The sequence below is a fragment of the Larus michahellis genome, chromosome Z, assembly GCF_964199755.1.
Source record: "Larus michahellis chromosome Z, bLarMic1.1, whole genome shotgun sequence".
NCBI classification, from domain to species: domain Eukaryota; kingdom Metazoa; phylum Chordata; class Aves; order Charadriiformes; family Laridae; genus Larus; species Larus michahellis.
In genome coordinates this window covers 79,526,569-79,548,450 of record NC_133930.1, presented here as the reverse complement: position 1 = coordinate 79,548,450, position 21,882 = coordinate 79,526,569, and the positions used below count along the sequence as shown (strand labels likewise).

Below are 21,882 nucleotides of genomic sequence, written 5' to 3'. Positions count from 1 at the left end.
CAACCAACTTTGGCACAAGGATGGCTTTTGTTGTGCTTTATGTATGCTTTAATCTCACAAATGGTTGCAGTGAGTCGCACATCCCACACACCCGGCGCTGTGACGGGGAATTGCCCATGTGCAGCTACAAGCACCTCGGGCTCTTCAGCCTCTCTTCTCCTTCCTCTTGCCTCTGCTATGCCATCGCTAATTTGTTCCAGTCGCTCATCAAGACTCTCTTAATCTGCCCCCCCCCTACAATTTCACCTCACCAACCGTTTCCTTCGCTCTAGCAGCTCAAAATCCAGAGGATTCCCCCCCCCCCCCACCCCCCGCAGCTCCAACAATGATAAACAGATGCTGGTGGTCTGTGCCTCCTACAACTTGCCTCCTCGCATTTTGCGTGGCGCTTGTTGTTCCTGACCTTTGCCTGCCAGCACAACGGGGAGATGGCTGTATTTACAACCCGGGCTGACCAAAAAAAGCGCTCCGAGGGCCTGACATTAAACACCAAAAGCCCCCATGGGTTACACATATGAGGAGGTTTACAAGATTAGTCAGACGTGTGTAAAGATAAGCAGGTATCAACATCTGCAAAATTTGGGATTATACTTTTAGCAGGAAGGGGAAAAAAATAAAATAAAAAATCCAGAGAATGGGGTACTTCAAAAAAAACCCAAGTAATAAAAGGGCCCCGCGGTTGTGTTGTCCCAAACCAGGGTGGTTTACCCAGTGTGCAAGATGCCAAGATACACACAGGGTAGATCAGTCGCTCTCTTCCCATCATCTCTCTGGAGCACACAATTATTTGCAATGTACCTTTAAAAAAATCAAAGCATTTCCTTGAATTTTCTTTAGACGGGTTTTTTTGGGGGTTGTTTTTTTGGTGGTGTGGGTTTTTTTTTGGTTTTTTGTTTTTTTTTAAGCTTTTCTAAGACAGGCCGTGTTGGTTCAGGAAACGTTTCCTCCCCGCCTCCCGCCGCCGAGTGCCGGTCTGGGCTCCAGCCCGGGAGGCCCAAGTTGCTGCCAGAGAGTGGCCAGGTCGCCGCGGCGAGCCCCCTCCACACGGGGCTGGCCCTCCCGTGACAGGGAAGGTCCCCTCGGCCCGACCTTGCCCTTCCATAGTCTGGGGGGAAGGCTCTGACCCTCCTGAGGGAACGGGGAGGGGTGGCCAGGTGGGGGGGGTGGCTCTGAGGTGCCGGGGCGAGCCCTGAGGGGCGCTGAGGGAACAAGGGGGGCGGTGTGGGGCGAACCCTGAAGGGCGCTGAGGGAACTGGGGGCGATGGGTGGGTGTGGGGTGGCTTTGAGGGGCCGGGGCGAGCCCTGAGGGGCGCTGAGGGAATGGGGGGCAATGGGCAGGTGTGGGGGGCTGGCTCCGAGGGGCCGGGGCGAGCCCTGAGGGAACGGGGGGCGATGGGCGGGTGTGGGGGTGGCCCTGAGGGGCCGGGCCGAGCCCCGAGGGGCGCTGAGGGAATGGGGGGCAGGTGTAGGGGGGTGGCCCTGAGGGGCCGGGCCGAGCCCCGAGGGGCGCTGAGGGAATGGGGGGCAGGTGTAGGGGGGTGGCTCTGAGGGGCCGGGGGGTACCCTGAGACGAGCGGGGGAGCTGACGGGGGTGGCCGGCTGCGGGCAGCGAAGGGGCCGGGGAGGGAAGGAAGGAGGGTAGGCGGCGGGGCTAGCTGGCGGCGCCGGCTGCCGGAGTGAGTCCGGTCCGCAGTTTGCGGCTCGCCGCCGCGCTCTCCCTCGCCGGCAGCGGCGGCGGGCGGGGCGGCGGGCGCTGGGAACAGCCGGTTGTTTAAAATCCTTCTAGAACCGTTTCTAATTCCCCCTTGCGCCGGGGAAGGGAGAGCGCGAGCGGGGGGGGAGAGGAGGAGCCGGGCGGGGGGGGGGAGAGGAGGAGGGAGCAGCCCGTCAGGGTCTCCGCCTGTCGATCACGGCGCGGGGGGCGTGCCCGGCCGGCCGGCCGGCCAATGGTGTGTGTGTGTGGCGGCGTCTCCATGGTGACGGGGCTGTTCCCGGGGAGGCTGTGATGGGTTGACAGGTGCGTGACAGTCGGAGCTCTCCGCAGGCATGTACGGCAAAGGCAAGAGCAACAGCAGCGTCCCGTCCGACAGCCAGGCCAGGGAGAAGTGAGTACAGCCCCAGCGGGCCGACCCGCGCCGCTCCGCGCCGGCGGGATGCGCCCTTACGCGGCCGCACAAAGTAACTTTGCTGCCGGCGGGCGCGGCGGGAGGCCGGACCGGGCCGGCGTGAGGGGGCCGGCGGCCGCGCTGCCGGGCCCGCGGAAGAGGGGTGTGGGTGGAGGGCTTCCCCTCAGCGGGACAGCGGCGGCCGGGCGAGGGGCCCGCAGCGGGCTAGCCCACTCCCCTTCCGCGGGGCGAGCGGCGCCGGGCTTCCCCCGCTTCATCGCCGGGGCCGCAAGGTGCCGGGACAACTTGGGTAACAAAGAGAAACGGGGACACAGGGACGGGGGGTCGCCCGCCCGCCGCTTCCCAACTCGCGGCTTGGCAACTTTTAGCCGGGACGGCGCGGCCCGGCGGCCTCGGCCCGCATTGTTCTGCGGGGGTACACGGGGGGGACACCGCGCCCCGGCTCCCGCCCCGCCAGACAAAGGTGCTGCCGGGGTGGGCACGCACCCCCCGCATCCACATCCCCGCCTGTTTTGTTCGGTTTTATGGGGGGTGCGGGTGCGCGGCGGGGCTCCCTCGCACCCCCTTGGCCTGAATCCGGCTGGGGCCGAAACAGCCTGCGAAAACTACTTTTTTTTTTTTTTTTTCTCCTCCGAAGAAAATCTCCAGCTGAACCGCGCGAGGGCTCCTTTCTTTTTTCCCTTTTTTTTTTTCCTTATTTTTTTTTCCCCTCTCCCCCTCCCCGTGTAAACGCAGGGCTCTCGGGAGCGGGGGGAGAGCCAGCGGGACCACCCCCCCGGTCCGTGCCGCCCGGCGGGATGCGGCGGGCAGACCCCCCCTTCTCCCCGGGGCAAGAACTGGGGAGGAAAACGAGTGGTTTTTTGGAATGGCCGGCGTCTCTTTAAGTTGTCTGTAGTGCTTCTTGGCGTGACTGAGGCCGGGGAGGAGGCGGCGGTGGTGAAGGTTGGGGGGTGGGAAGCCCGTGTGAGGGGGGGAGGAGGTGGCTTCAGGCTGGGGAAGGTCGGGGTGAGGCTGCTGAGCGTGTCCGGAGATGGAGACCTTTGGACAGAGACCAGGTTTGCACCCCTTGGCTTCAAAAATCGCATTATTGCTCCAAAATAAATTGCACCAAACACCAGGCTCAATACTCCAGGCACGGCTGATGAGTTTCCCTTCGGGCAGTTTGTCGTGAACCTTCACCTAAAAGTTTTTTTTTGGTTGGGTCTTTTTTTTTTTTTTTTTTTTTCCTACAGTATTTTAGGGACTTCCTAATTCCAGAGACTGGCATGTGTGCTTCCTGGAACAGCAGCAGGCCAGGCATCTCTCTTGCTACAGGAGAGGGAGATGCGAGGGGAAATTTAAAGTGTTATGTTTGGGAATTTCACATGTAACTTTGCCACGGGAAGGTAGAGGAAGACAGAGGCAGCACTGACATGAAACGTTAATTGCTGAGATAGAGTGGGAGACACAACTTGGGCACTAAAATCTAATCAACTAGTGGCACTTCTTACTCCTATGTACGACTAATTTTAAAAATAATTGCTTAAGTGGCTAGTGGCAGCATTGTTTATTTGGTATAGGAAAATTACACAGTTAAACCATTTTCTTGTACTACATAGTTGCTGGTGTTTGTCTCTACAGTTGGTAAGTTCCTGAAGGGCATAATAGGATCGCACGGTGGGACTAGATAAGATAAATCTATAGGGCTGCTCTTTGTTAGATTAGATGAAAATCATGTTCTTATAATTCTCCTTTGCAAAAACTACCCAGTACAAGCCACACACACAACTGTTCTGGTCCTAGGGATGAAACTTTAAACTGTTTTCAGTCTTGTTTCGTGGTAGCTGATTTTTCTCCTGGATTCTTGCTGCCATAAAGCACATAATATCTCATGTGGTAGGAAAATGCTTAATAATTTTCAGGGCAAGCCTGCCAAACTGACCTATTGCCAAGTAGCATCTGCCCTCCTAAGTAAAGTTATGGGGGGCCTGCTAGATGGTGCTGTTTGATTTAAATACACTTTGTCTCCCACTCATTATAACGAACAGCTGGAAATGTGAATTCCTCATGTATAGATTATTTTATGCAAAACACCCGAAATGGATTGTTCTTAAATCACGGACTTGACAGATTGGTAACTTCTTGGTAGCATCTAGTTATGGATAAACACAATTGGGAATTTAGAAACACCCTCTTCCTCTCTCATTTTCCTCCCCCATAACTGTCCTTTCCTTTAATGAAAAAAAGAAAAAGCCTAAAGACTTGGTTTATGGCTGTGAAACGCCATTATATAGTCTACATTCCAGATTTTTTGTATTACATCTTTCTAAGTTTCTTCTTAGTAGATCAGATAACATCATTGCCATATTCATACGCTTGCTTTCTGACATCCAAAAAGGCTGTGATGACTTTTTTTTTTTTTTACTCATGACATTGTTTTACAGTCATGCAATGCTTCTCCCAAGGAGATGCATGAGTTCTTGTTCTGCTTGAAAAAGTTAAATATCTCTACAAAAATGCAGCTTTGACTTCTCCATGAGATTGTGTTAATTTAAAAACCACAGAGAAAATATATATGTTTGGCTTATACATTAAGTACTTAATCAAGAAGAGCAGGATCATAATTATGTTTAATGTGGAAGTTTTTAGAACAGAACATGTAACTTAAGTCTGTTGTGTCTCCTCCAGATTCTAAGTATCTAAAATTTGTAGCCAGTAACCAATCTCCAAAATAACACTTTTAATAATTGAGGAAATAACATTTTTTAAAAAAATACGGTACCTCATGTTTGGACAGCCTAATTATATGGAAAGTGTTTCTTCCCCATGAGGATGTGTGCCAGTGACGGGACTAGGGTGTGAAGAGAGTATTTATCAAGTGTGGAAATGATGTGTGTTGTTCAGATGATGTTTGCAATCAAGGATGTGATATATTTTACAGACCAATCCAGTGCCAAGTGTGTTTGTAGCATGGTATCTCACTGCCTTTATGCTGCCTTTAATATTTATGTCCTTTGAGGTTATGTAATTTCTATTAAAATGAACAAGTTTTGCAAGTCAGTTATAGTAGCCTTTGGCAAATTTTCAGTTCCAAATATCGCGTTCATTTTATGGTCTTTCTCTTTGTCCCTTCTGCCAGACCTTTGGGGTAAATTATCTGTATTATGTAGCTTAACAACATATGTGAAGTGTCCATAGATGAATTTGGGAAAAATAATACCTAACTTTATGCCAGAGAGGTATAGTACAGCACAGCTAGGTAGAACATTAAAATGAAGGCATGACACCTGTGAGGTGTGAAGAAGACGAAAAGAAAAATCACAAATGTTGTTGTGCCCCTTCCTCCCTTTCTGGAACAGCTGTGACTTAATTTTGGGTTCAGGCCATCCCTATTGCATAAAGGATGGGAAAGTTGTATTAAACAGTAGCTCTTCCACCACTTCTACTGTGCCAGGGGCAGATAACCCTCATCTACATTGTAAAAGGAAGAAGACTTTAACTTTTTCTTAACATCCTCTGTTGTTACTCTTCACAGCAATTTTTTTTTCCCCCTTATTCCTTAAAATTGGATTAATTCAGGTAGGATCTTGGACCTGCTGACATCTCATTGACTGGCAAAGCCTTCTAAACTTGTAATTTTGGAGAAAGAAGGACCAGACTATACAAATTCTGTGTAGCTTTTCAAACAGGACTTCTGTAGGCATTTGCAAATGGAACTCTCTCTATATAAATAATCTTTTAAGTTAGAAAAATATATATAGAACAATAGTTAAAAAGAACACGTATCATAAGGAAAACTAAATTCTGAAGGGACTACGTGTTTTGTGTTCAGTTGTCTTGATCTTGCAGTGGTCTTCTAAAGTGGAAGAGATACCCTGTTCTGAGATGCCCTTTACCTTATCGGGGCTCAGCAGACACGCAGATTTTGCTTAAAAACTGACCATGTCACTAGAGACTTATTAGTGAATTACTTTGATATGAAAAGATGCATGATCAAAATAACATAGAAGCAAGCATTAGAGTCAGTGATTGATTTTTCAGCTTGGTGTGGGAGAGGACGTAGACAAAGTGGGAATACTTGATTGCCGCTGTCATGGTATTCTTGCTCTGTTTTTTGCATGTAAATGTCTCCTAAGTTTGATCTTGGCCAGTTGGGCACATGGAGAAAAATGGTGTGTTTTCCACTTTGCTGCTGCTTTGAAGAAGAAAGATGTCTCCTTTGTTATTTCTCCTCAAGTCTGCTTTGGGTGGTTGGCTGTTCGGATGTACGGCTCCTTTATATGAGTGGTGTGGGTGCTTGCCTTGGTAGGTCTCTCTTCCCAAGCTGGAAAGCAGCGTGAAATTTACACAACTTCTGTCATTTTCTTGTGTGTGCCAGTAGGATTCTCTGTAAATAGAGGAAAAACTCACCAATGCTTTCCTGGTCTGATTCTGCAGCTGTTTAGGAAAACTGAGATTTCTGAGGACTCCTGGGGATTTGTGGATTTCTGGAGATGTTTTTTTTATTATTTGGGTTTTGGGTTTTTTCTTTTTTTAAATGTGGAAAGACAACATTGCATTAATTTAAAATAGGTTACCTTTTTCCACCCTAATGTTTTTAAGCTACCTAAGAATAAGATACAGATTAAAATTAATTGACTTCAGTGATAAATTTACTGCTCATCCCCAGGAAATGGCGAGCTAGTTTTTCAAGTTTCAGGTGGTGAAACACGTATTGATCTCTTTTTTTTTTTTTTTTTTTTCCTTTGAAAACGAAATTGGTAGTTTAATCCAGCCTGTTTTACAAAATTTAGGTTTGACGTTTGTGCACTGATTTCATCCATTGGGTCTAACTTCAGTCTGGAGAAGAGAAGGCTCCGAGGAGATCTTATACTGGCCTACCAGTATCTTAAGGGGGCCTACAAGAAAGCTGGTGAGGGACTTTTTAGGATGTCAGGTAATGGTAGGACTAGAGGGAATGGATTAAAACTAGAGATAGGTTGATTCAGGTTGGACGTTAGGAAGAAGATCTTTCCCATGAGGGTGGTGAGGCACTGGAACGGGTTGCCCAGAGAGGTGGTGGAAGCCCCATCCCTGGAAGTTTTTAAGGCCAGGCTGGATGGGGCTCTGAGCAACCTGATCTAGTGGGAGGTGTCCCTGCCCATGGCAGTGGGGTTGGAACTAGATGATCTTTAAGGTCCCTTCCAACCCTAACAATTCTATGATTCTAACTTGTAAAAGTTGCGGGTATACTGCTCTTGGAGTCTATGAACATAACACTTTTTGCCATTTTAGAAGAATATACAAAGCACAGAAGGGAAGGTTCTGGAAATAGTAACTATTTCTCAGTATTTATTGTTGATCACAGTGTTTCAGGTACTCTTCTACACTGTGTAGGTAGTTGGACAGCATATGAAGGTGTTTCAGATAGTGTATGTTCTGCAGTTCAGGCCACTAAGAATAATTGCTTTTGTGGTGTACATTTAACAGGTACTGATAGTTGGAATGATAGCTGCGGTGGAGCATAGAAACATACTTCAGTATAGGAGCATCCTGAAATACATATCCAGCTTTTAAGTGTATTGCTTATGGCAGGGATATTTGTTTCCCTACAGTTTAGCACATTTATTTATTGTACTGGCAAGAACCAAGGGAAAAAAAGCGTTTCAGTTTCAGCATTGCTTCCTCTACACAACTGGTCTGCTCACAAAAGGTTTGGGGGTTTTTTTCCATTGCATTTCCTTAATGATGAAGGTTATGAGGTGTCTGATTCCAGCTTTCGTAGTCTCTGTAGTGCTGAGCAAAGTTTGGCTACTGGAGAGCGAGGACTTGTGGGGCCTGCTTAGACCCAGTGGGTACAGCAGATGCACTCTTGACTACAGTGAGCATGATTTGGGCTTGGATAAGAGATAATTAAATCTTCCTGGAGGAGACAGTAATTAACAGAAATGGGTATATATTAATAATTCATTTTGCTTAAATTATAGGCATGTGATAACGTCACAAGTATTCATGTAGCTAAACAAGATTTGCCAAACTTGAACTGTTTGGGTGGAAAATTTATAATGACTTATATATGCCTTGTGCTGACTTACTTAGTTTCTGTGTCTGTAAAATTTCAGTTGAAATGTTTTGGCTGATACTGAAAATTGGACAAAGAAGAAATGCGTTTTACAATGTTTTAAAAGTTCTCGCAACTTTTACTGTGGAAGTCCAATAGTAGCCCTCTCCTGTGAAACCCTTGAAATCTGGTTGAAAAAGGATGAGGGATTTTATTCCAGGGATATGTCTTTTCCATTTGCATGACAAAGCATCTGAATTTAGCCAGGATACAAGCCATTTCAAAAAGATCAATTTGCATATGCTTAGAGCCTGCTAACTGTAATCACTGAATATTTCATCTTTTCTGGGAGCACAGCAGATACTGGGATCAGAGGAGCGGCTAGGGGAGAGAAATTGGGACTGGGCACTGATGGGCAGGAGAGCAGTTGAAGCTTGCAGCCCTGAGATGCCAGGACATAGAGATAACAACAGGGCTTAGCTCTTGAAGGATGATGGAAGAAGTGGAGTGGAAATGGCCGGTCTGGAGAGACAAGAAAAAGAACTGTTCCTTAAGGGGACCAGCGATGAGATCAGAGATCTGGGTGGGAGCTGGTGAATCGAGACAAGGAAAATAGTCACGGTGCAAAGCAGGGAGCCGAGCCAGGGCAGCGATGCCTGCAGGGAGACAGGTCAGGAAGTGGAAGGTTTTTGTTAAGTTAGAAGGAACATGCTGTCCCTCCAGGTACTAGGAAATGACTGTTCCTTTGCTGCCAGCAAGTACCTGTGAGACTGAGGGGTAAAATGTCTTATCTATAAAATAAAACCTACCAGCACCTATGAAATACTGACTTGACTGAAATGGCAGAGAGGTGTGTGGTAGTCCTAAAACCTGTAGCTCGGATGAGATGTCAGAGCTTTGGGAAGGAAGGAGTGGATTTGCCATTCCAAAGTAGCTGGAATAGCAAGTTTGTCTGTGTCTGAGTGCCATGTCTGGGTGTTGTACTTACATTCTCAGTAACATTCTCTTAACTTGGGAAATACAGATGTATACTAAGCGTTGTTCTTACTTTGTCCTCATTTGCATGTTCGCTGATTTATGTTTTTTCCTCTGGAAAAACTCTGTTTTTTTTATTGTGCAGAATAGAGCATTGTTTTCATAATGAGTAGCTATTTGATAATTTGCTATTTTGCTGTCATGCAGTATGTGCCTTATGGCTGACTGGCTGTTTCATAATACAGCTGTTCCTGGAGGAAGAATATGTTGTTTCTTTGGTGCCCAGCACCATGGTGTCTTTGAGTTTCACAAACCTGTACAAGTATGCCTCAAGCCACTCCTACTTGCCTGCTAGTTTTAGAAATGGCAGTAAGGTGCTGCACAAAAATATTTGCTGATTTTTTTGGTGCCCAGTTTGAGCTGTGTAGCCTTGTAAAGCTTCCACTGTCTCTTTTGCCACTGATTCTAAGGACGAGATGCCATTTTATCACATCGGGCATCCAGAAGATGAGGAATAGAAAATGATTCATCTCTTGCACAGTTTGTTGCAGCTGAGTGGCTTACGACACAGAGCCATCCTGTGGCATGCCCAGAGATGGAGGACCATTTCAGGTGGTCTCAGGAGGACCCATTTGTGGCATGGTCCCCTCTATCCTGGAGTCTGCCATCTCTCCTGGTACAGCATGCCTTGGACAGACTGTGAATCAGCCCACGGCAGGATGAAAACAAGCAGTCCCATGAGCTACAGAATGAGTGAAGCCTGGTTTCCTGGACATCTATCTATCTTCTTGAGGTCATGCTGTGCTGTTTCCGTGAAAGCAAACAGCTGAAGCAACTTGTGAAAATGTATTTTTTTTTTAGACTGCTGTCTCTTTTTTGGATATACTTGAAATTGGAAAATGAACTCAAAAGTTATCCAGGGTGGACACTTGCTTACTTACTACACACAGCATGACCTCGCGAGCCTGCTTTCCTTAGGGAGGGAGACTACAAATGTGTGATTGTATGATTCAGGGTGGCGTTGTAATTAGGTAGAGCCACTTCAGAGAGACTGCTCTCACTTTGGAGGGACCGCTCCAGGAAGCCTCAGGGTGTAGAAAAGGGCACGATCCTGCACAGCCTAGTGTGGTAGTCTGCGGGTGCCTGTAATTAGTGACTGCTCAAAACAGTTGCTTTTAAGAGTTTTCTGCAAAAGCCTCTTTGGGCACCATCAAGAACCCAGCTAGATCATGTTTTTTCTCCATGAATATTCAGTAGCTGCAATTTCAAGGCTTCCCAGCTGTGTTGTTTGGGATTAGGGTCACTTGGTTCCTTCTTTGTTGGTGTACAAACAGGCCAGAATGAAGTGCTGGTCCAGGCTGAGTCAAAGCTGAAGTTTCTTTTTCTGGTGTCTGCTCAGTTGAGCCACAGACCCCTAAGTCCAGATTGTTTAGGTAGTGGTCAGTTAATACATAGCTGTTGTTTCAACTGTTAAGAGATCTTCTTCAGATAGCAACAAAGATGTTAATTCAGAAATCTTGATAACCTCCACGTATGCTTCTCTAGGCTTTAGGATATTTCTCTCTTCCAGTCCCAGGAAGGTAATAGGTGAGAAAACAAAATGTTATTTTCTGAGAAACTGAAAGGTGGCAGTAGTCAAGACCACGGTGTCCTGGCTTTTTTCTTTCCTGATTCATTAAATATAAAAATATAAAATATCAAAAAAAATACTGAAAATTCTGTGGTGGGTCATTTTTTCCTCTCTAGACTTTCTGTGATTATTGTTTCTGGACTCTTTTTTGGGTTTGTCCATATTATTAGTAGCGTGTCCAGATCAGAGCATAGAACTGGGCAGAGTGAAATAATTATCTCTCTTTTGAGATAATATTATACTACTTGGATTTTATTTATAAAACATTGCTGCTAATACTTCCTAGAACACTTGCCTGTTTGTTGTTGTATTTTGTTGCTTTTGTTTTTTTAAATAATCTATTTTGCAGTCCACAAGCCCTCCAGGTTCTTTTTAAATAGAGATGCCTGGCCAATTATTCCCCATTTCATATTTGTGTATTTGATTTCTCATTCCTGAGCATAGTACTCTACATTTGTCTGTATTGAATATTTTTTTTTTTTTTTAGTATTTTGTACATGCTATGGCATGATAAGATTTTTACGTTTCTTGGGGTTTTTTTGATTTTTTTCTCCAATACCAGACAAATATAATGTGTGAAAACAGGCCAAAATTGACTCCTGCTCATCATGTAAGTGCTTGGACAGTCAGACAGAGAAATCAGACAGCCCATTTCAGCTTGCCCATATCTTGCTTGCTTGTCTGTGCAGTGCCAGAGCTTCACCTTATACTGTGGTGTGAGTTTACGTTTAACCTGAAGAGCTAAGTAAGTTCAGATCCTCTTTTTTTTTTTTTTTTTCATTTTGTTTTTCCTCAGAAAGGAGCCTAACCTCTGGGCTGTTGGATATCAACTTAACAAACATCTTACTGCCATGGTCTCTGAAGTACCTTCTCATGCCCTGAAGCCTTTCCTCTTCCTCTTCCCTTTGCATCTCTATTCCCTGTGCCCAGAGTGACCTGAGCCTCTTCTGTACCAGCCTTTGGCTCCTCCAAACCCCAGCTTGCATGTAGCTTTGACATACACCTCTTGGTATTAGGAAAACCAGCTTCATTTGTGATAAAAGAGACAAAATGTAAATGAATATAATTTATGTTGCCCATTTATTTTCTGTAGGCTTTTCAAAATGCTAGCAGTCTCTTTTTCAGGCAAGTGTATTGGAGTTTTTGGGTTTTAGTTTTAAGGTGGGCCCACCTGTGAAAGAAGAGTGACCGGTTGGAGCTCCTTTTTTAAGTGTATTGAGAGCACACTTTTTTCTCACCTTGTTTCCTGTGCAAATATCAATTAGGAAATTACCAATTGGTAAAAATATGAATGTCAGAAGTCACGCATCTGATGGCAAGTATGGTTTGTCAGCTGTGGTTGTGGGTGATGAGGGTTGTCTAGCTTCTCAGTGCCTCCTACCATTGACTTCACAGGCTGCTTGATCTGATCCATTTTAGGCTTTACAGTCTGCCTTTCAGCTTGTATTTCGGTGTGAAGTTCAGTTGTTCACGTAGAAGCATGTAACTGGGAGCTGACCATGATGTAACCAATACTTTTTGCTAAGTTTGTATGGGTCTAGATGAAGTACAACCCTTGGTGTTAAACCCAAACTCTTGATGGGCTTGATCAAGCCTAAATAGCTAATAAAAGTGATGGTTTGCTACTTAGGCTTGACTGTTTTGTTTCTTTCCTATCTCTCATTCCTAAATAAAATACTGTCTTTGAAAGAGGGAATTTCAATCGCAAAGAAGAAATTAACATAAGAAGGTACTGATTATACAGTGTCCCATGTTTTATATTAACTTCAATTTTATTTGCAATACCTCTGACTTTTGGGAGAGATTTCACCTTAAAATAAAAACAACCCCCTAATAATTTTTCTAGAAGGAAGACAGTCTTTTGAAAATACAGAAGCAGTAAGTTATCGGTAGTAATAAGTTATCTGTATATGTAAATTCCAGTGCATGCAATATTTTTTTTTCATACTGATATTGGAAATGTCTTGTTACTAGATGCATTATTAAATTCATCCGGTGTCTGGAAAATTAATAAGAATGTTCCACTGTTGTAATTAAGTATTATATAATAATTTATATAAATATATATATTTATTTTTATATAAGTTATAAATAAGCAGGTAGTTAGAAAAAGGTGAAATACTATCTATGTTTTCTGTGGTAATCAACTTAATGCTTATTAAAAAATGTCAGCGTTAGTCTTTTTTTTTTTTTAATAAAAGACTATATGTATAAAAAATAGTTTTTAAACTGTTTTTATAGGCTAAAAAAATGCGGCAAAATCAGTGGCAACCTGAGGCAGCCTGTGTTGTCATGTTGGCCCCTCCCTGGGAAGAGCACTGCTTTCTGAAGAAAATACTTGAGTGCAGAAATGGAACTATAATTCCTTAATAAATATGTTGTTCTTGACAGTCTCAGGACAAAATGGATCATGTGGCTGACAGGCTGTATGATTGTGTCATAAATATTCTGTGATTTATGAGGCTGGAAGTAAGGATGCTACCCGTTCCTCCTCCTGTGGAAGTTGTGGTGCTCTGTCAGATCCTTGTAACTGCAACAGCAAGATTTGATAAACCAAAACCCCTTTGCTTTCTCCATGCTAAATGTTTTATTTGCTGTTCTTTTCTCACAACTAACCCTTGAAGAATGGGGGCCAGTCTCGGATGGCTCCAATTACTCCTGTTTAGGTCAGCCTTTGACTTGAGGTGGTGGTAGTGAGTCCATCACCGCTATTTGCATGGTCATGAGTGTGGATGAGCTAATGAAATTTCATTGGGTGTATTGGGAATAATGAAGCACCCTTGACGGATCTGAAACTGCCCTAGAAGTGAAGCTTAGAACTCCCATTGCCAGTCTCTTGAACTGTTGTGCTCCTTTAACGGTTTATTATCAAAACCCTCCTAAATCAGTGTATATTGTTTAATCTGCCTTGAAATGTGAACTGCAAGTCAAAGGCCTCTCAGTAATATAGTGAAAAGTTGTCTGAATTTATTGCATCTTTGGTAAGTGTTCCCCAAACTTTGGTAAACTGCTGCTTGATAGCTTGTTCCAGCTCATCTTCGGTGACAGGCAGCAGAACTGCTGGTACCTCCTGCCACACACAGGTGGGGGACACGCGCCCCTCTGCAAGTCAAAAAGACTTCTGTGATAATGCTAGTGTTAATAAAATATTTATAGAGTATTATACACGGAGAGGATGTTTTAAAAACATATATCCTGGCCTGAAGGATTAAGTTTGTTTTTCCTGTGTGCTTATATGCATGTTGTAAAATAATATAAATGAAAGTTGATTTTCTGGATTGGAATGGAAAAAGTAGGTGATCGACAAATAAATACCTAGAGCTTGCAAACAGAAAAATACAAAGCTAGAAAAGATAAAGGAGAGCTTCTGATCAGAAGATGAAGAGCAGTGTGAGAAATACGAAAATATGCCTCTAGTAATGGTAATATGCTTGACAAGCAGAACTGAAAGGTACAACACATTGGTGTTTCTGACTTCTGCTGCAACTCCTCAAATTCAGTGTCACTTTTAATTTTACTATCTGTACATCTAATTCTTTATAAAAGAAAGATGTTTACTCCTACGAGACCAGTATCTGTAGATAGGTGTAACTGCAAACCTAGTTACACATATTTTAAAATCTTTTTAGAAATAAAATGAGAGACTATAATACGGCAAAACACAAAAAAAGCTGTATCTTATGCTTTGAAGATGCAAGATTTAAATAATTTGACCATCTGTAGTTGGGGAACCTATAAAGAGTGAATGAAAAAATTATTTTGAGTGATTTCGCAGAACATCTTAAATAGATGATTAAAAATAAAATCAGACTGCAGTACTGGATGTGGATACATTCTTATTAATTCTAGTAATTGAGAAAGTTACTTATAAATCTTTTCCAGTATTCCCCAAACAGCCCTGTAAGTCTGCAGTTAATTATTTAAAATTAAAGGGGGGGAGAAAGAAGTTTGGAGTTGCCTGGTGTCAGTCTCCAATTCTGTGTGGGATTACCGATTTGAAAAAAAGAAGCATAATAGACAGGAGGATGTTTTCTTGTCATAAAACCATAACTATTTTCCCCCTGTAAAATGATACAACTGAATAGAGCTGTATTTCACTTGTATTATTATTTAGTAAAGCTCTTACAAAATACTTTAGAAAGTTGAAAAAGGACTCTGTGGTTTTAATACCTAGACTGCGAGCCAAACAAACACATTTGGAAATGTACAGCTGTGCCCACAACAGACTGTGGGTATACTGGTTCCTTAGTCAAGGTGCTGGTGCAAAAATGACTTGTAACAAGGAACATCGGCTGAAAACTGCAGGCTGTATCCAGGACAGGAGGGTTCACAGCGATACAACAGTTGGTCTTGTTTCTCCTTCTTTAATACCATCTTGATCCTGGTATCCTGAACTGGTAAGACACTCAAGACGTCACCCAAAACCAAACATCTTTGTTTCCTACTCCACTGGCGCAGCCAGCTTTGGACACATAGGGTCGGTTTCGCAGTTACCCACTAGTTATGGAGATACACTTGTTAGCAATCTTCATTTTCATGGCTGAAGTGCTAAAGTGCTTGAAATGCTCAAGTCCTGTGGCTGGATGTCCTCTGGCATGGTCACAGGCTTTGGAACAAATCCAGGAATATTTGTTAAAAGAGTGTGGGCAAAGCAAAAGAGAAGGTAGTGCAAAAGAGACTTTTTGGTAATGCAAGAGTAGGAATGATAAAATGCATCCAAGACGAAACATGTAAAGCTTGTGGAAGTGTTTTGGTATTAGTTTCTGTTTAATTTTTTTTTGCACAGTGTATACGTTCAATAGACAAAACATAATTAGAGGGAGCTCTCCGGTATGTAGTATATTGCTACAGAGAAGAGCTTTGCTTCTACAAAGGGTTGTGTACTTAAGTAAGCACGCTCTTTTGTTCAGCGCAAACATTGGAAATTCTCACTAATTCAGGATACAAGTGGAAAACTAATTAAGGAAGATGAAGGGAAACCTAACCTATGACAGTGTCATGTATGGTTCAGGCTTTCTGACACCACATTTTGACGCATTCCAACAGGGCTGTAAGGGGAAACAAGAAACTAGATTAAAGAGACTAATGATGTAATTTGGCAATGTAGTTCCTCTGTATTCTGCAGCATCAGAATGGATTTTTTTTTTTTCATATTCATTTTGCCTTTGTGATTCAGTTATGGATTTCATCTGAATTTAAAGCCAATTCTGTGACAGTTACTTTTTAGCATGCCTGTGACTTTCTTGGAATTTCTGGTTTTCCAGTCCAATAGCATATTTTAAGAATTAACATAACTGAAGATAGATGACCATTGCATTCTCCCAGTCTGAAACTGAATGTACTAATTTGCCATGTTGTATTGTGTGTGTTTGTGTATGCATGCGTTAAGTCTATGTATATATTTAAGCTTGGAAGGCAGGGTTGATGTCTTTGTCCTTAGAACAAGCAACTGGATATCACCTGCTTGTATAGAATCACAGAAGCAGGTTGATTTTTTTTTAAACAAAAAACAACAAGCAACAAGGCATTTTGATTCAAATATGGAATAAAATTAGAGGAGACATTTTCAGAGTTAATAGAGTTAACTGCACTCTTGATCCTCTTCTGAGCTTACTCAGTGTCACCCTTATAGTCTTGTCATGTCTCTTGGTATGGAACCATGAAATTTGCTGTGTCCTACTACAGCCTGTATATGGTCTGTTGTGTAGAAACTGCAGTTACCTCACCAAGGCTGACTTTATATTCAACACCTGTGATGTACTTCTCTTTGGGAGCAACCACACTTCTTAAAGTAATTGTTTCAGTCAATGTGAATGAAAGCATCTGAAAACAACAAAAGCTGCCTATATATGTAACTGTTTATTCTGCCTAGGAAAGTATAACTCCCCTAATACTTATCTGGTAAAACAAGCTTCTGATTCCTCTGAAAAGCTTCCATCAGTGTGCCTCCCTAGATAGCCCCCTGGCAATTGACACAATTGTCTTCTCTCTTGGCAGCCCAAGTGACCTGAAGAAGCTTCTGTGCCCCGAAAGTTTATCCTTTTTTGTTTGCCCCTTTTTTGTTTTGGTCTTTTTTTTTTTTTTTTTTTTTTTTTATCCCCAGCTTTATTGATTTGGTCTAGTGAATGATAGTGCCTACAGGTTTGGCCTTACAGTGTCCTTAGACCATCATACTTCAAACAGTACTGTGGCTGGAGTCCAGAGCAGCACCTTCTGCTGGTGAGAGAACCTCACAGTCCAGTTCCTTAGTTTGGGGAAATTCTGAAAGTGAAACGAAAACCAGGATGAAGTACAAGTTGATAAGCTAATCTGTTTTCTCACGTGATGGTCTCCTCTCCTACCTGATTCCTTAACATGTGCATTGCAAAAACATGTTTGCATGTTGACAATTAACTTTTTACTACAGCTGTTTGTGAAAGGTGTATTATACAACATAGCATGCGGAGCATCGTAGAAGTAATGTCAAATGGGTAGAGAATTTGTACTTTAGATGCATAGAACTGGGTAACGTGAATGGAGTGGGACTTGTGTTCTTAAGGTAGTAGCGGATATTTTAACTAAACATAAACATTCAAAGAGGACAGGCTAGATGTTCCACTTTTGGAAATAATATATAAACCATCTTAAGTGTCAAGGTTGTGTTTGAACCCTGTTTGCTCTACAGCCTGGCAGCTCTAAGGACCGTAAGATAAAACCACTGTGTGTTCTACACTAATACATGATATACCTGGCTACTCAGAGATGATCCTTGGACCAGGCTTCCCATCTCCTCATCATTCAACCCACTGTTTAGCATGGGAAGCTTCCAGCACCTCTCTGTGTGTTTTTTCATCCAACACATACAAGTGAGAAATTAGTTGTATAAATTGGTAGAAAAGATCATGACATTCAGTGACATGATTTAACCCGTGAGTTATGCTGTAACATTCCTTCAGTGAAGATGTTGAGGTGTCCTACATAGCAGACAAGGCTTTTTTTCCTTTACATTCAAAGTTTCAAATTCAGTAAATTGTCATTTTCCAGCCCACAGATGCTCAGCTTCGTAATATTCTGTATTTGATACTTAAAGTCAAAGCCTGGAGTGGTTGGAATTGGAGTATTTCCTGGTGGCAGAATGATCTTTTTTTTCTTTTCTTAATGTCACACAGTTCGTAAAATTAAGTAAATTTCAGCTATCTCTTGGGCATTCATGTAAGTGATGTTCAACTACAGTGTCTGCTGGAGGTCAGCAGACTTGTACCTGTATTCTCTTTCTTTTCTGAATTTCTGTTTCTCCAAGCAAGTGGAGACGTTAGTATACAGAAGCATCCTACCCTTCTGTCGGATGCTGTGTGGAAGGAGGTACTTGAGATTGTTCTAAAAAAGTCCAAACCCTTTTGAGTGTCTCTAGTGTAGTGTGACCCAACACGATGTACAGGTTTCAATTATGAGATTACGAAATGCTAAGACTGTGTGATATGCTTTAGCAAGATCATTGTTCTTTATGCGGTTCCTCCAGCATTTTAAGAATTTTCCATCCAAAATGAAGCAATGTGGTACCATTGTAGATTATTTGCTGGTTTAGTTGTCCTAAAACATCGCGATTGCTGTGTTTCTTCTACAGTTGATGTGAGCCTGTTCTGCTGGCCTTCTTTACTCTTCTGAGTGAGGAAGGCTGTTAAATATAGGTGGATTCTGCTTGCTTTTCAATACCCTGCCTGCTAACAAAAATGAAACAGCTGACCGATGTGCATGTGTCTACCTGCAAACCAAAACAAAGTTGGCTCATCTAGCTCTGGGTTTGCTCATTTGACTACGTCACCTTAAGTCTGAAAAATAAATAAGATATAAAGAATACAGACCAGGTCCGGAAATCCTGTTGGCTAAGAGATTAATCTAAAATATCTATTAGCCTTTCAGTCCCCGCTGTAGGTGTTACCAGCGTTCTAGAGGAGCATCCCATTTGTGGGGAAGAGTTAACCTCCGCAGAAGGCTCCAGGAGCAGTCGTTTACTCGGTTTGGTCATTTACCTTTCTCTGAAGACCTTCAAGTGCCACAGGTCATCCTCTAGGACAGGAGTACTGTGTGTGTTACAAAACTGTTGTGGTAACCGTTTCAGATTGACGCCAGGGGCAGGATCTGTGTGTTTCGATGGTGCAGGGAGCGGGGAATGGCTGTTCACCTCCCACCAGGACTTCACCCTTGGGTTTGCATCCCGTTCTCCTGCCCCACCCCTCCTTCCACTGTGTACTGTGGGTTGATAGGGGTGAGTCACCTCTTTTATTATTTTTTGAATTCTTTCCTCCCAAATGTAGTTTGTTTTCTGGAGGGAAGGGAAAGAATTTATGCTGTCCTGGTTCCTTATTTTTATCAGAGCTCTGCTAACAACTTCCAGCTGAGGGAGTTCTTGATATTTTTAGCCTGAGATATTTAGCTATTTGAGCCTCTTTACACATTTCCCCCCAATACATATTAACTGGGGGGAGGGGAGGGGGAGAGGAATGGTTCTTGTCAGTTAATATATTCACGAGCATGCTTGCCAGATTGCCTGCACTTATTCCCAGGAATCCATACACTTCAGAATTGGGGGGAAGTTTGAGTCCTGGTCTGAAGTATTTGAATCGGCCTCATTACTCCATTCTCTGGATAATGCTGCAATAGCACTGTGTTCTCACTGAATATTCGCTTTTATTTGAGAGGTGGTGTTTAGTATTAAAAAAATGTATGTTATTGATATTCTGCTTAAAACCACCCAGAAGTAAATAAGCTAAAAAGAGCAGAGAATTGTAAAATGGGAACTTGCACTACGAAATATAAACTCTCTGAAATTCTCTTTGTTCCTCTTTTTTCCACGTATCTTTTAAGCTGCAAAATCCTGTCTTGTTACTAATGTTACTGTTTTATTGATTGGCTGGTGTAAGGTTTGATGAAGTTCTTTAAAAATCCAAATACTGAATTTGCTGGTGCATCTGCTATACACGCACTTTAAAGTTTCTGAAGAGCCTTACCCTTCCATGAAATTTACATGAATGTTACTTTGAAAGAAAACATTAAAAATGCTTCAGATTGACTTTTTGCCTTTCAGAACCACTTTAACCTGTTTAACCACAATTTCACAGATCCTACTATCTATCATCAGTTCTTTTCCCTTTTCCTAACAAAATTTCAGACTAGAGCAAAAAGCTAGCTTGTTGCTTTGGCAGGGCTCTTTCTGTGTGTTGAAAACAATAATCTGCCTGAACAGTAATACTGTTTAGGTCACTGGCTTAATATCTTCTTTAGGCAAATGATTCGTCCAAATTTCTTTGAGAATATTATTGTTATTGTTAATGGTTATACATAGATGTGCCTCAGTGATTTCAGCAAAAACCCCAGAGGTGTCTGTAGGACTAGGGAGGTGGGGGTGAGAGGCGCAGATGGTGGAAATCATGCTCAGTTTAAAATGAGAATTAAATGGCATTTGCAGTTGGGTATAAATTGTCCATGCTATTTTCTTCTCTCTATGCCCTCCAAGATGTTTGTTTATATATGGCGATACATTACATTGCTCTACTCCTATCCGCTTAGTTACCTGATGCAATTCTGCAGAGTGGGGAGATGACTTTGTGCCATCTACACAGAGTCTTTGTCTCGAATCCTCTGGTTGCCGGTCTGGTCTGTGGCATAAGTTAGAGCCACTTGAAGGCTGCCAACAACCACCAGGATATATCCTATTAATTGGGACCAGCTGGATACAAGTATGTATTGGCAAGTCTACAGCAGCTCTCTGCAACCCGTTACAGCAGCTCTTCACCACCCAGCTATTCCTTTAGGGACCTTGAACCTTCCAGTAATCATTTGCAAAGCCTTAAATCTGGCACCTAAAATAGTAGTGGGCTGTGGGGTTTTTTTTAATATATTTGTTTAATCCTAACTCCTCTGCTCCACCCTGAGATTGGGCAGTCACCACTCCCTACTTGGACATAAATCTCTGTTTGAGGATCCAATTTAGTACATGTGCACCAGGTGCTTTTTTTTCAAAGCACTTCGAAAAACATTTGTGTTTGTACTTATTGAGCACTACGGAGATTTTTTTTTTTTTTTGTAAGTGTAACCTTTTTGGAAAGTCGCCATTCTCAAGCTGTGAATTGTGCACCTTTTAAAGACAGAGGTTCCATGTTGTACCCCTATCAACTGCTTTTTGTGCCTTTCTGCATGCCTTTCAAAATGCAATTTTAGCTAAGATGCTGTTGTTTTGCACTGTGAGTCTCTGTACTCCAAGGTGACTGATGCTGCTGAGAAGCTGTGGAGCAACACTACCACCTCAAGTATGTTGTCTAGTCTATGTTGCAGCTTCTCAGTGGGACTGCCAGATTAACTAAATACTAATCTTAAGCTTCTTAACGCTTAGTGAGAACAGTCAAAATTTCATTACTTTTAATTGTTTTGTAACAAGCTAATATAATTATACTGTTAGCATCTTGGTTGGGAATTTCTTGACTTTTTTTCTTTGCAAATCCAGTTCCTAATAAGTTTTTTTTATTTCACTGACTGCATTTCCTGTGCAACTTCTTTTAAACTACTATATGAGTTGCAGAGATGCTAAATAAACTGAGCAGAAGACTGTTTTTTTTTTTTTCTTTGCTGTTTGTACAATTAGTTTTTCCAATGGTCCTTCTTGAACATGAAAAGCAATACAGTAAAATACTTGGAGGAAAGGAAGGTGGTACAGAGAAGCTGCACTGAGTGACTTCAACTCAGTGTACAAAAAGTTTCATATTCTTTGTTTCAGGCTTATATTTGAAATCTCTTATTCTAATAATGACCAGCCAACTCTTGCTTTGCTTATGAGATCTGACAAGATCACCCTCCATGTGATTTCATTTGTTGTATTCATGGCAGCCCTGGGGAGTGAAATAACTAGAGCAGGAATGAAGCTGTGCTTTCCTGCACAACACAACACAGCTCTATAGCAACTTGGCCACTAGGAAAAACAGCAGAGACTTTAAATAGATAAATAGATTAAGTTTTGTCTCTGTGTGAGTGTGTATGTATTTCTGTAAAACGTACAGTCACCTGCAAGCATCAGCCTAACCCATTAGACCATGTAGAATAAATGGGAGATAATCACCCATCGTGGTACCAGGCAGGTGAAGCTGAACTGAAATTTGGGG

General features: G+C 42.8%; 1 protein-coding gene across 6 annotated transcripts in view; it reads left to right on the top strand.

Moving 5' to 3' along the window:
* Positions 1–1,940: 1,940 nt before the first annotated feature.
* Positions 1,941–21,882, top strand: part of SSBP2 (single stranded DNA binding protein 2) — a 179,732-nt gene continuing 159,790 nt past the window's right edge. For all 6 annotated transcript variants that reach the window (XM_074568937.1, XM_074568936.1, XM_074568939.1 and 3 more), the window contains exon 1: positions 1,941–2,105. In XM_074568937.1, the coding sequence (XP_074425038.1) occupies positions 2,047–2,105 (59 nt within the window). In that variant the 5' untranslated portion in view covers positions 1,941–2,046. The remainder of the gene's footprint in view (positions 2,106–21,882) is intronic.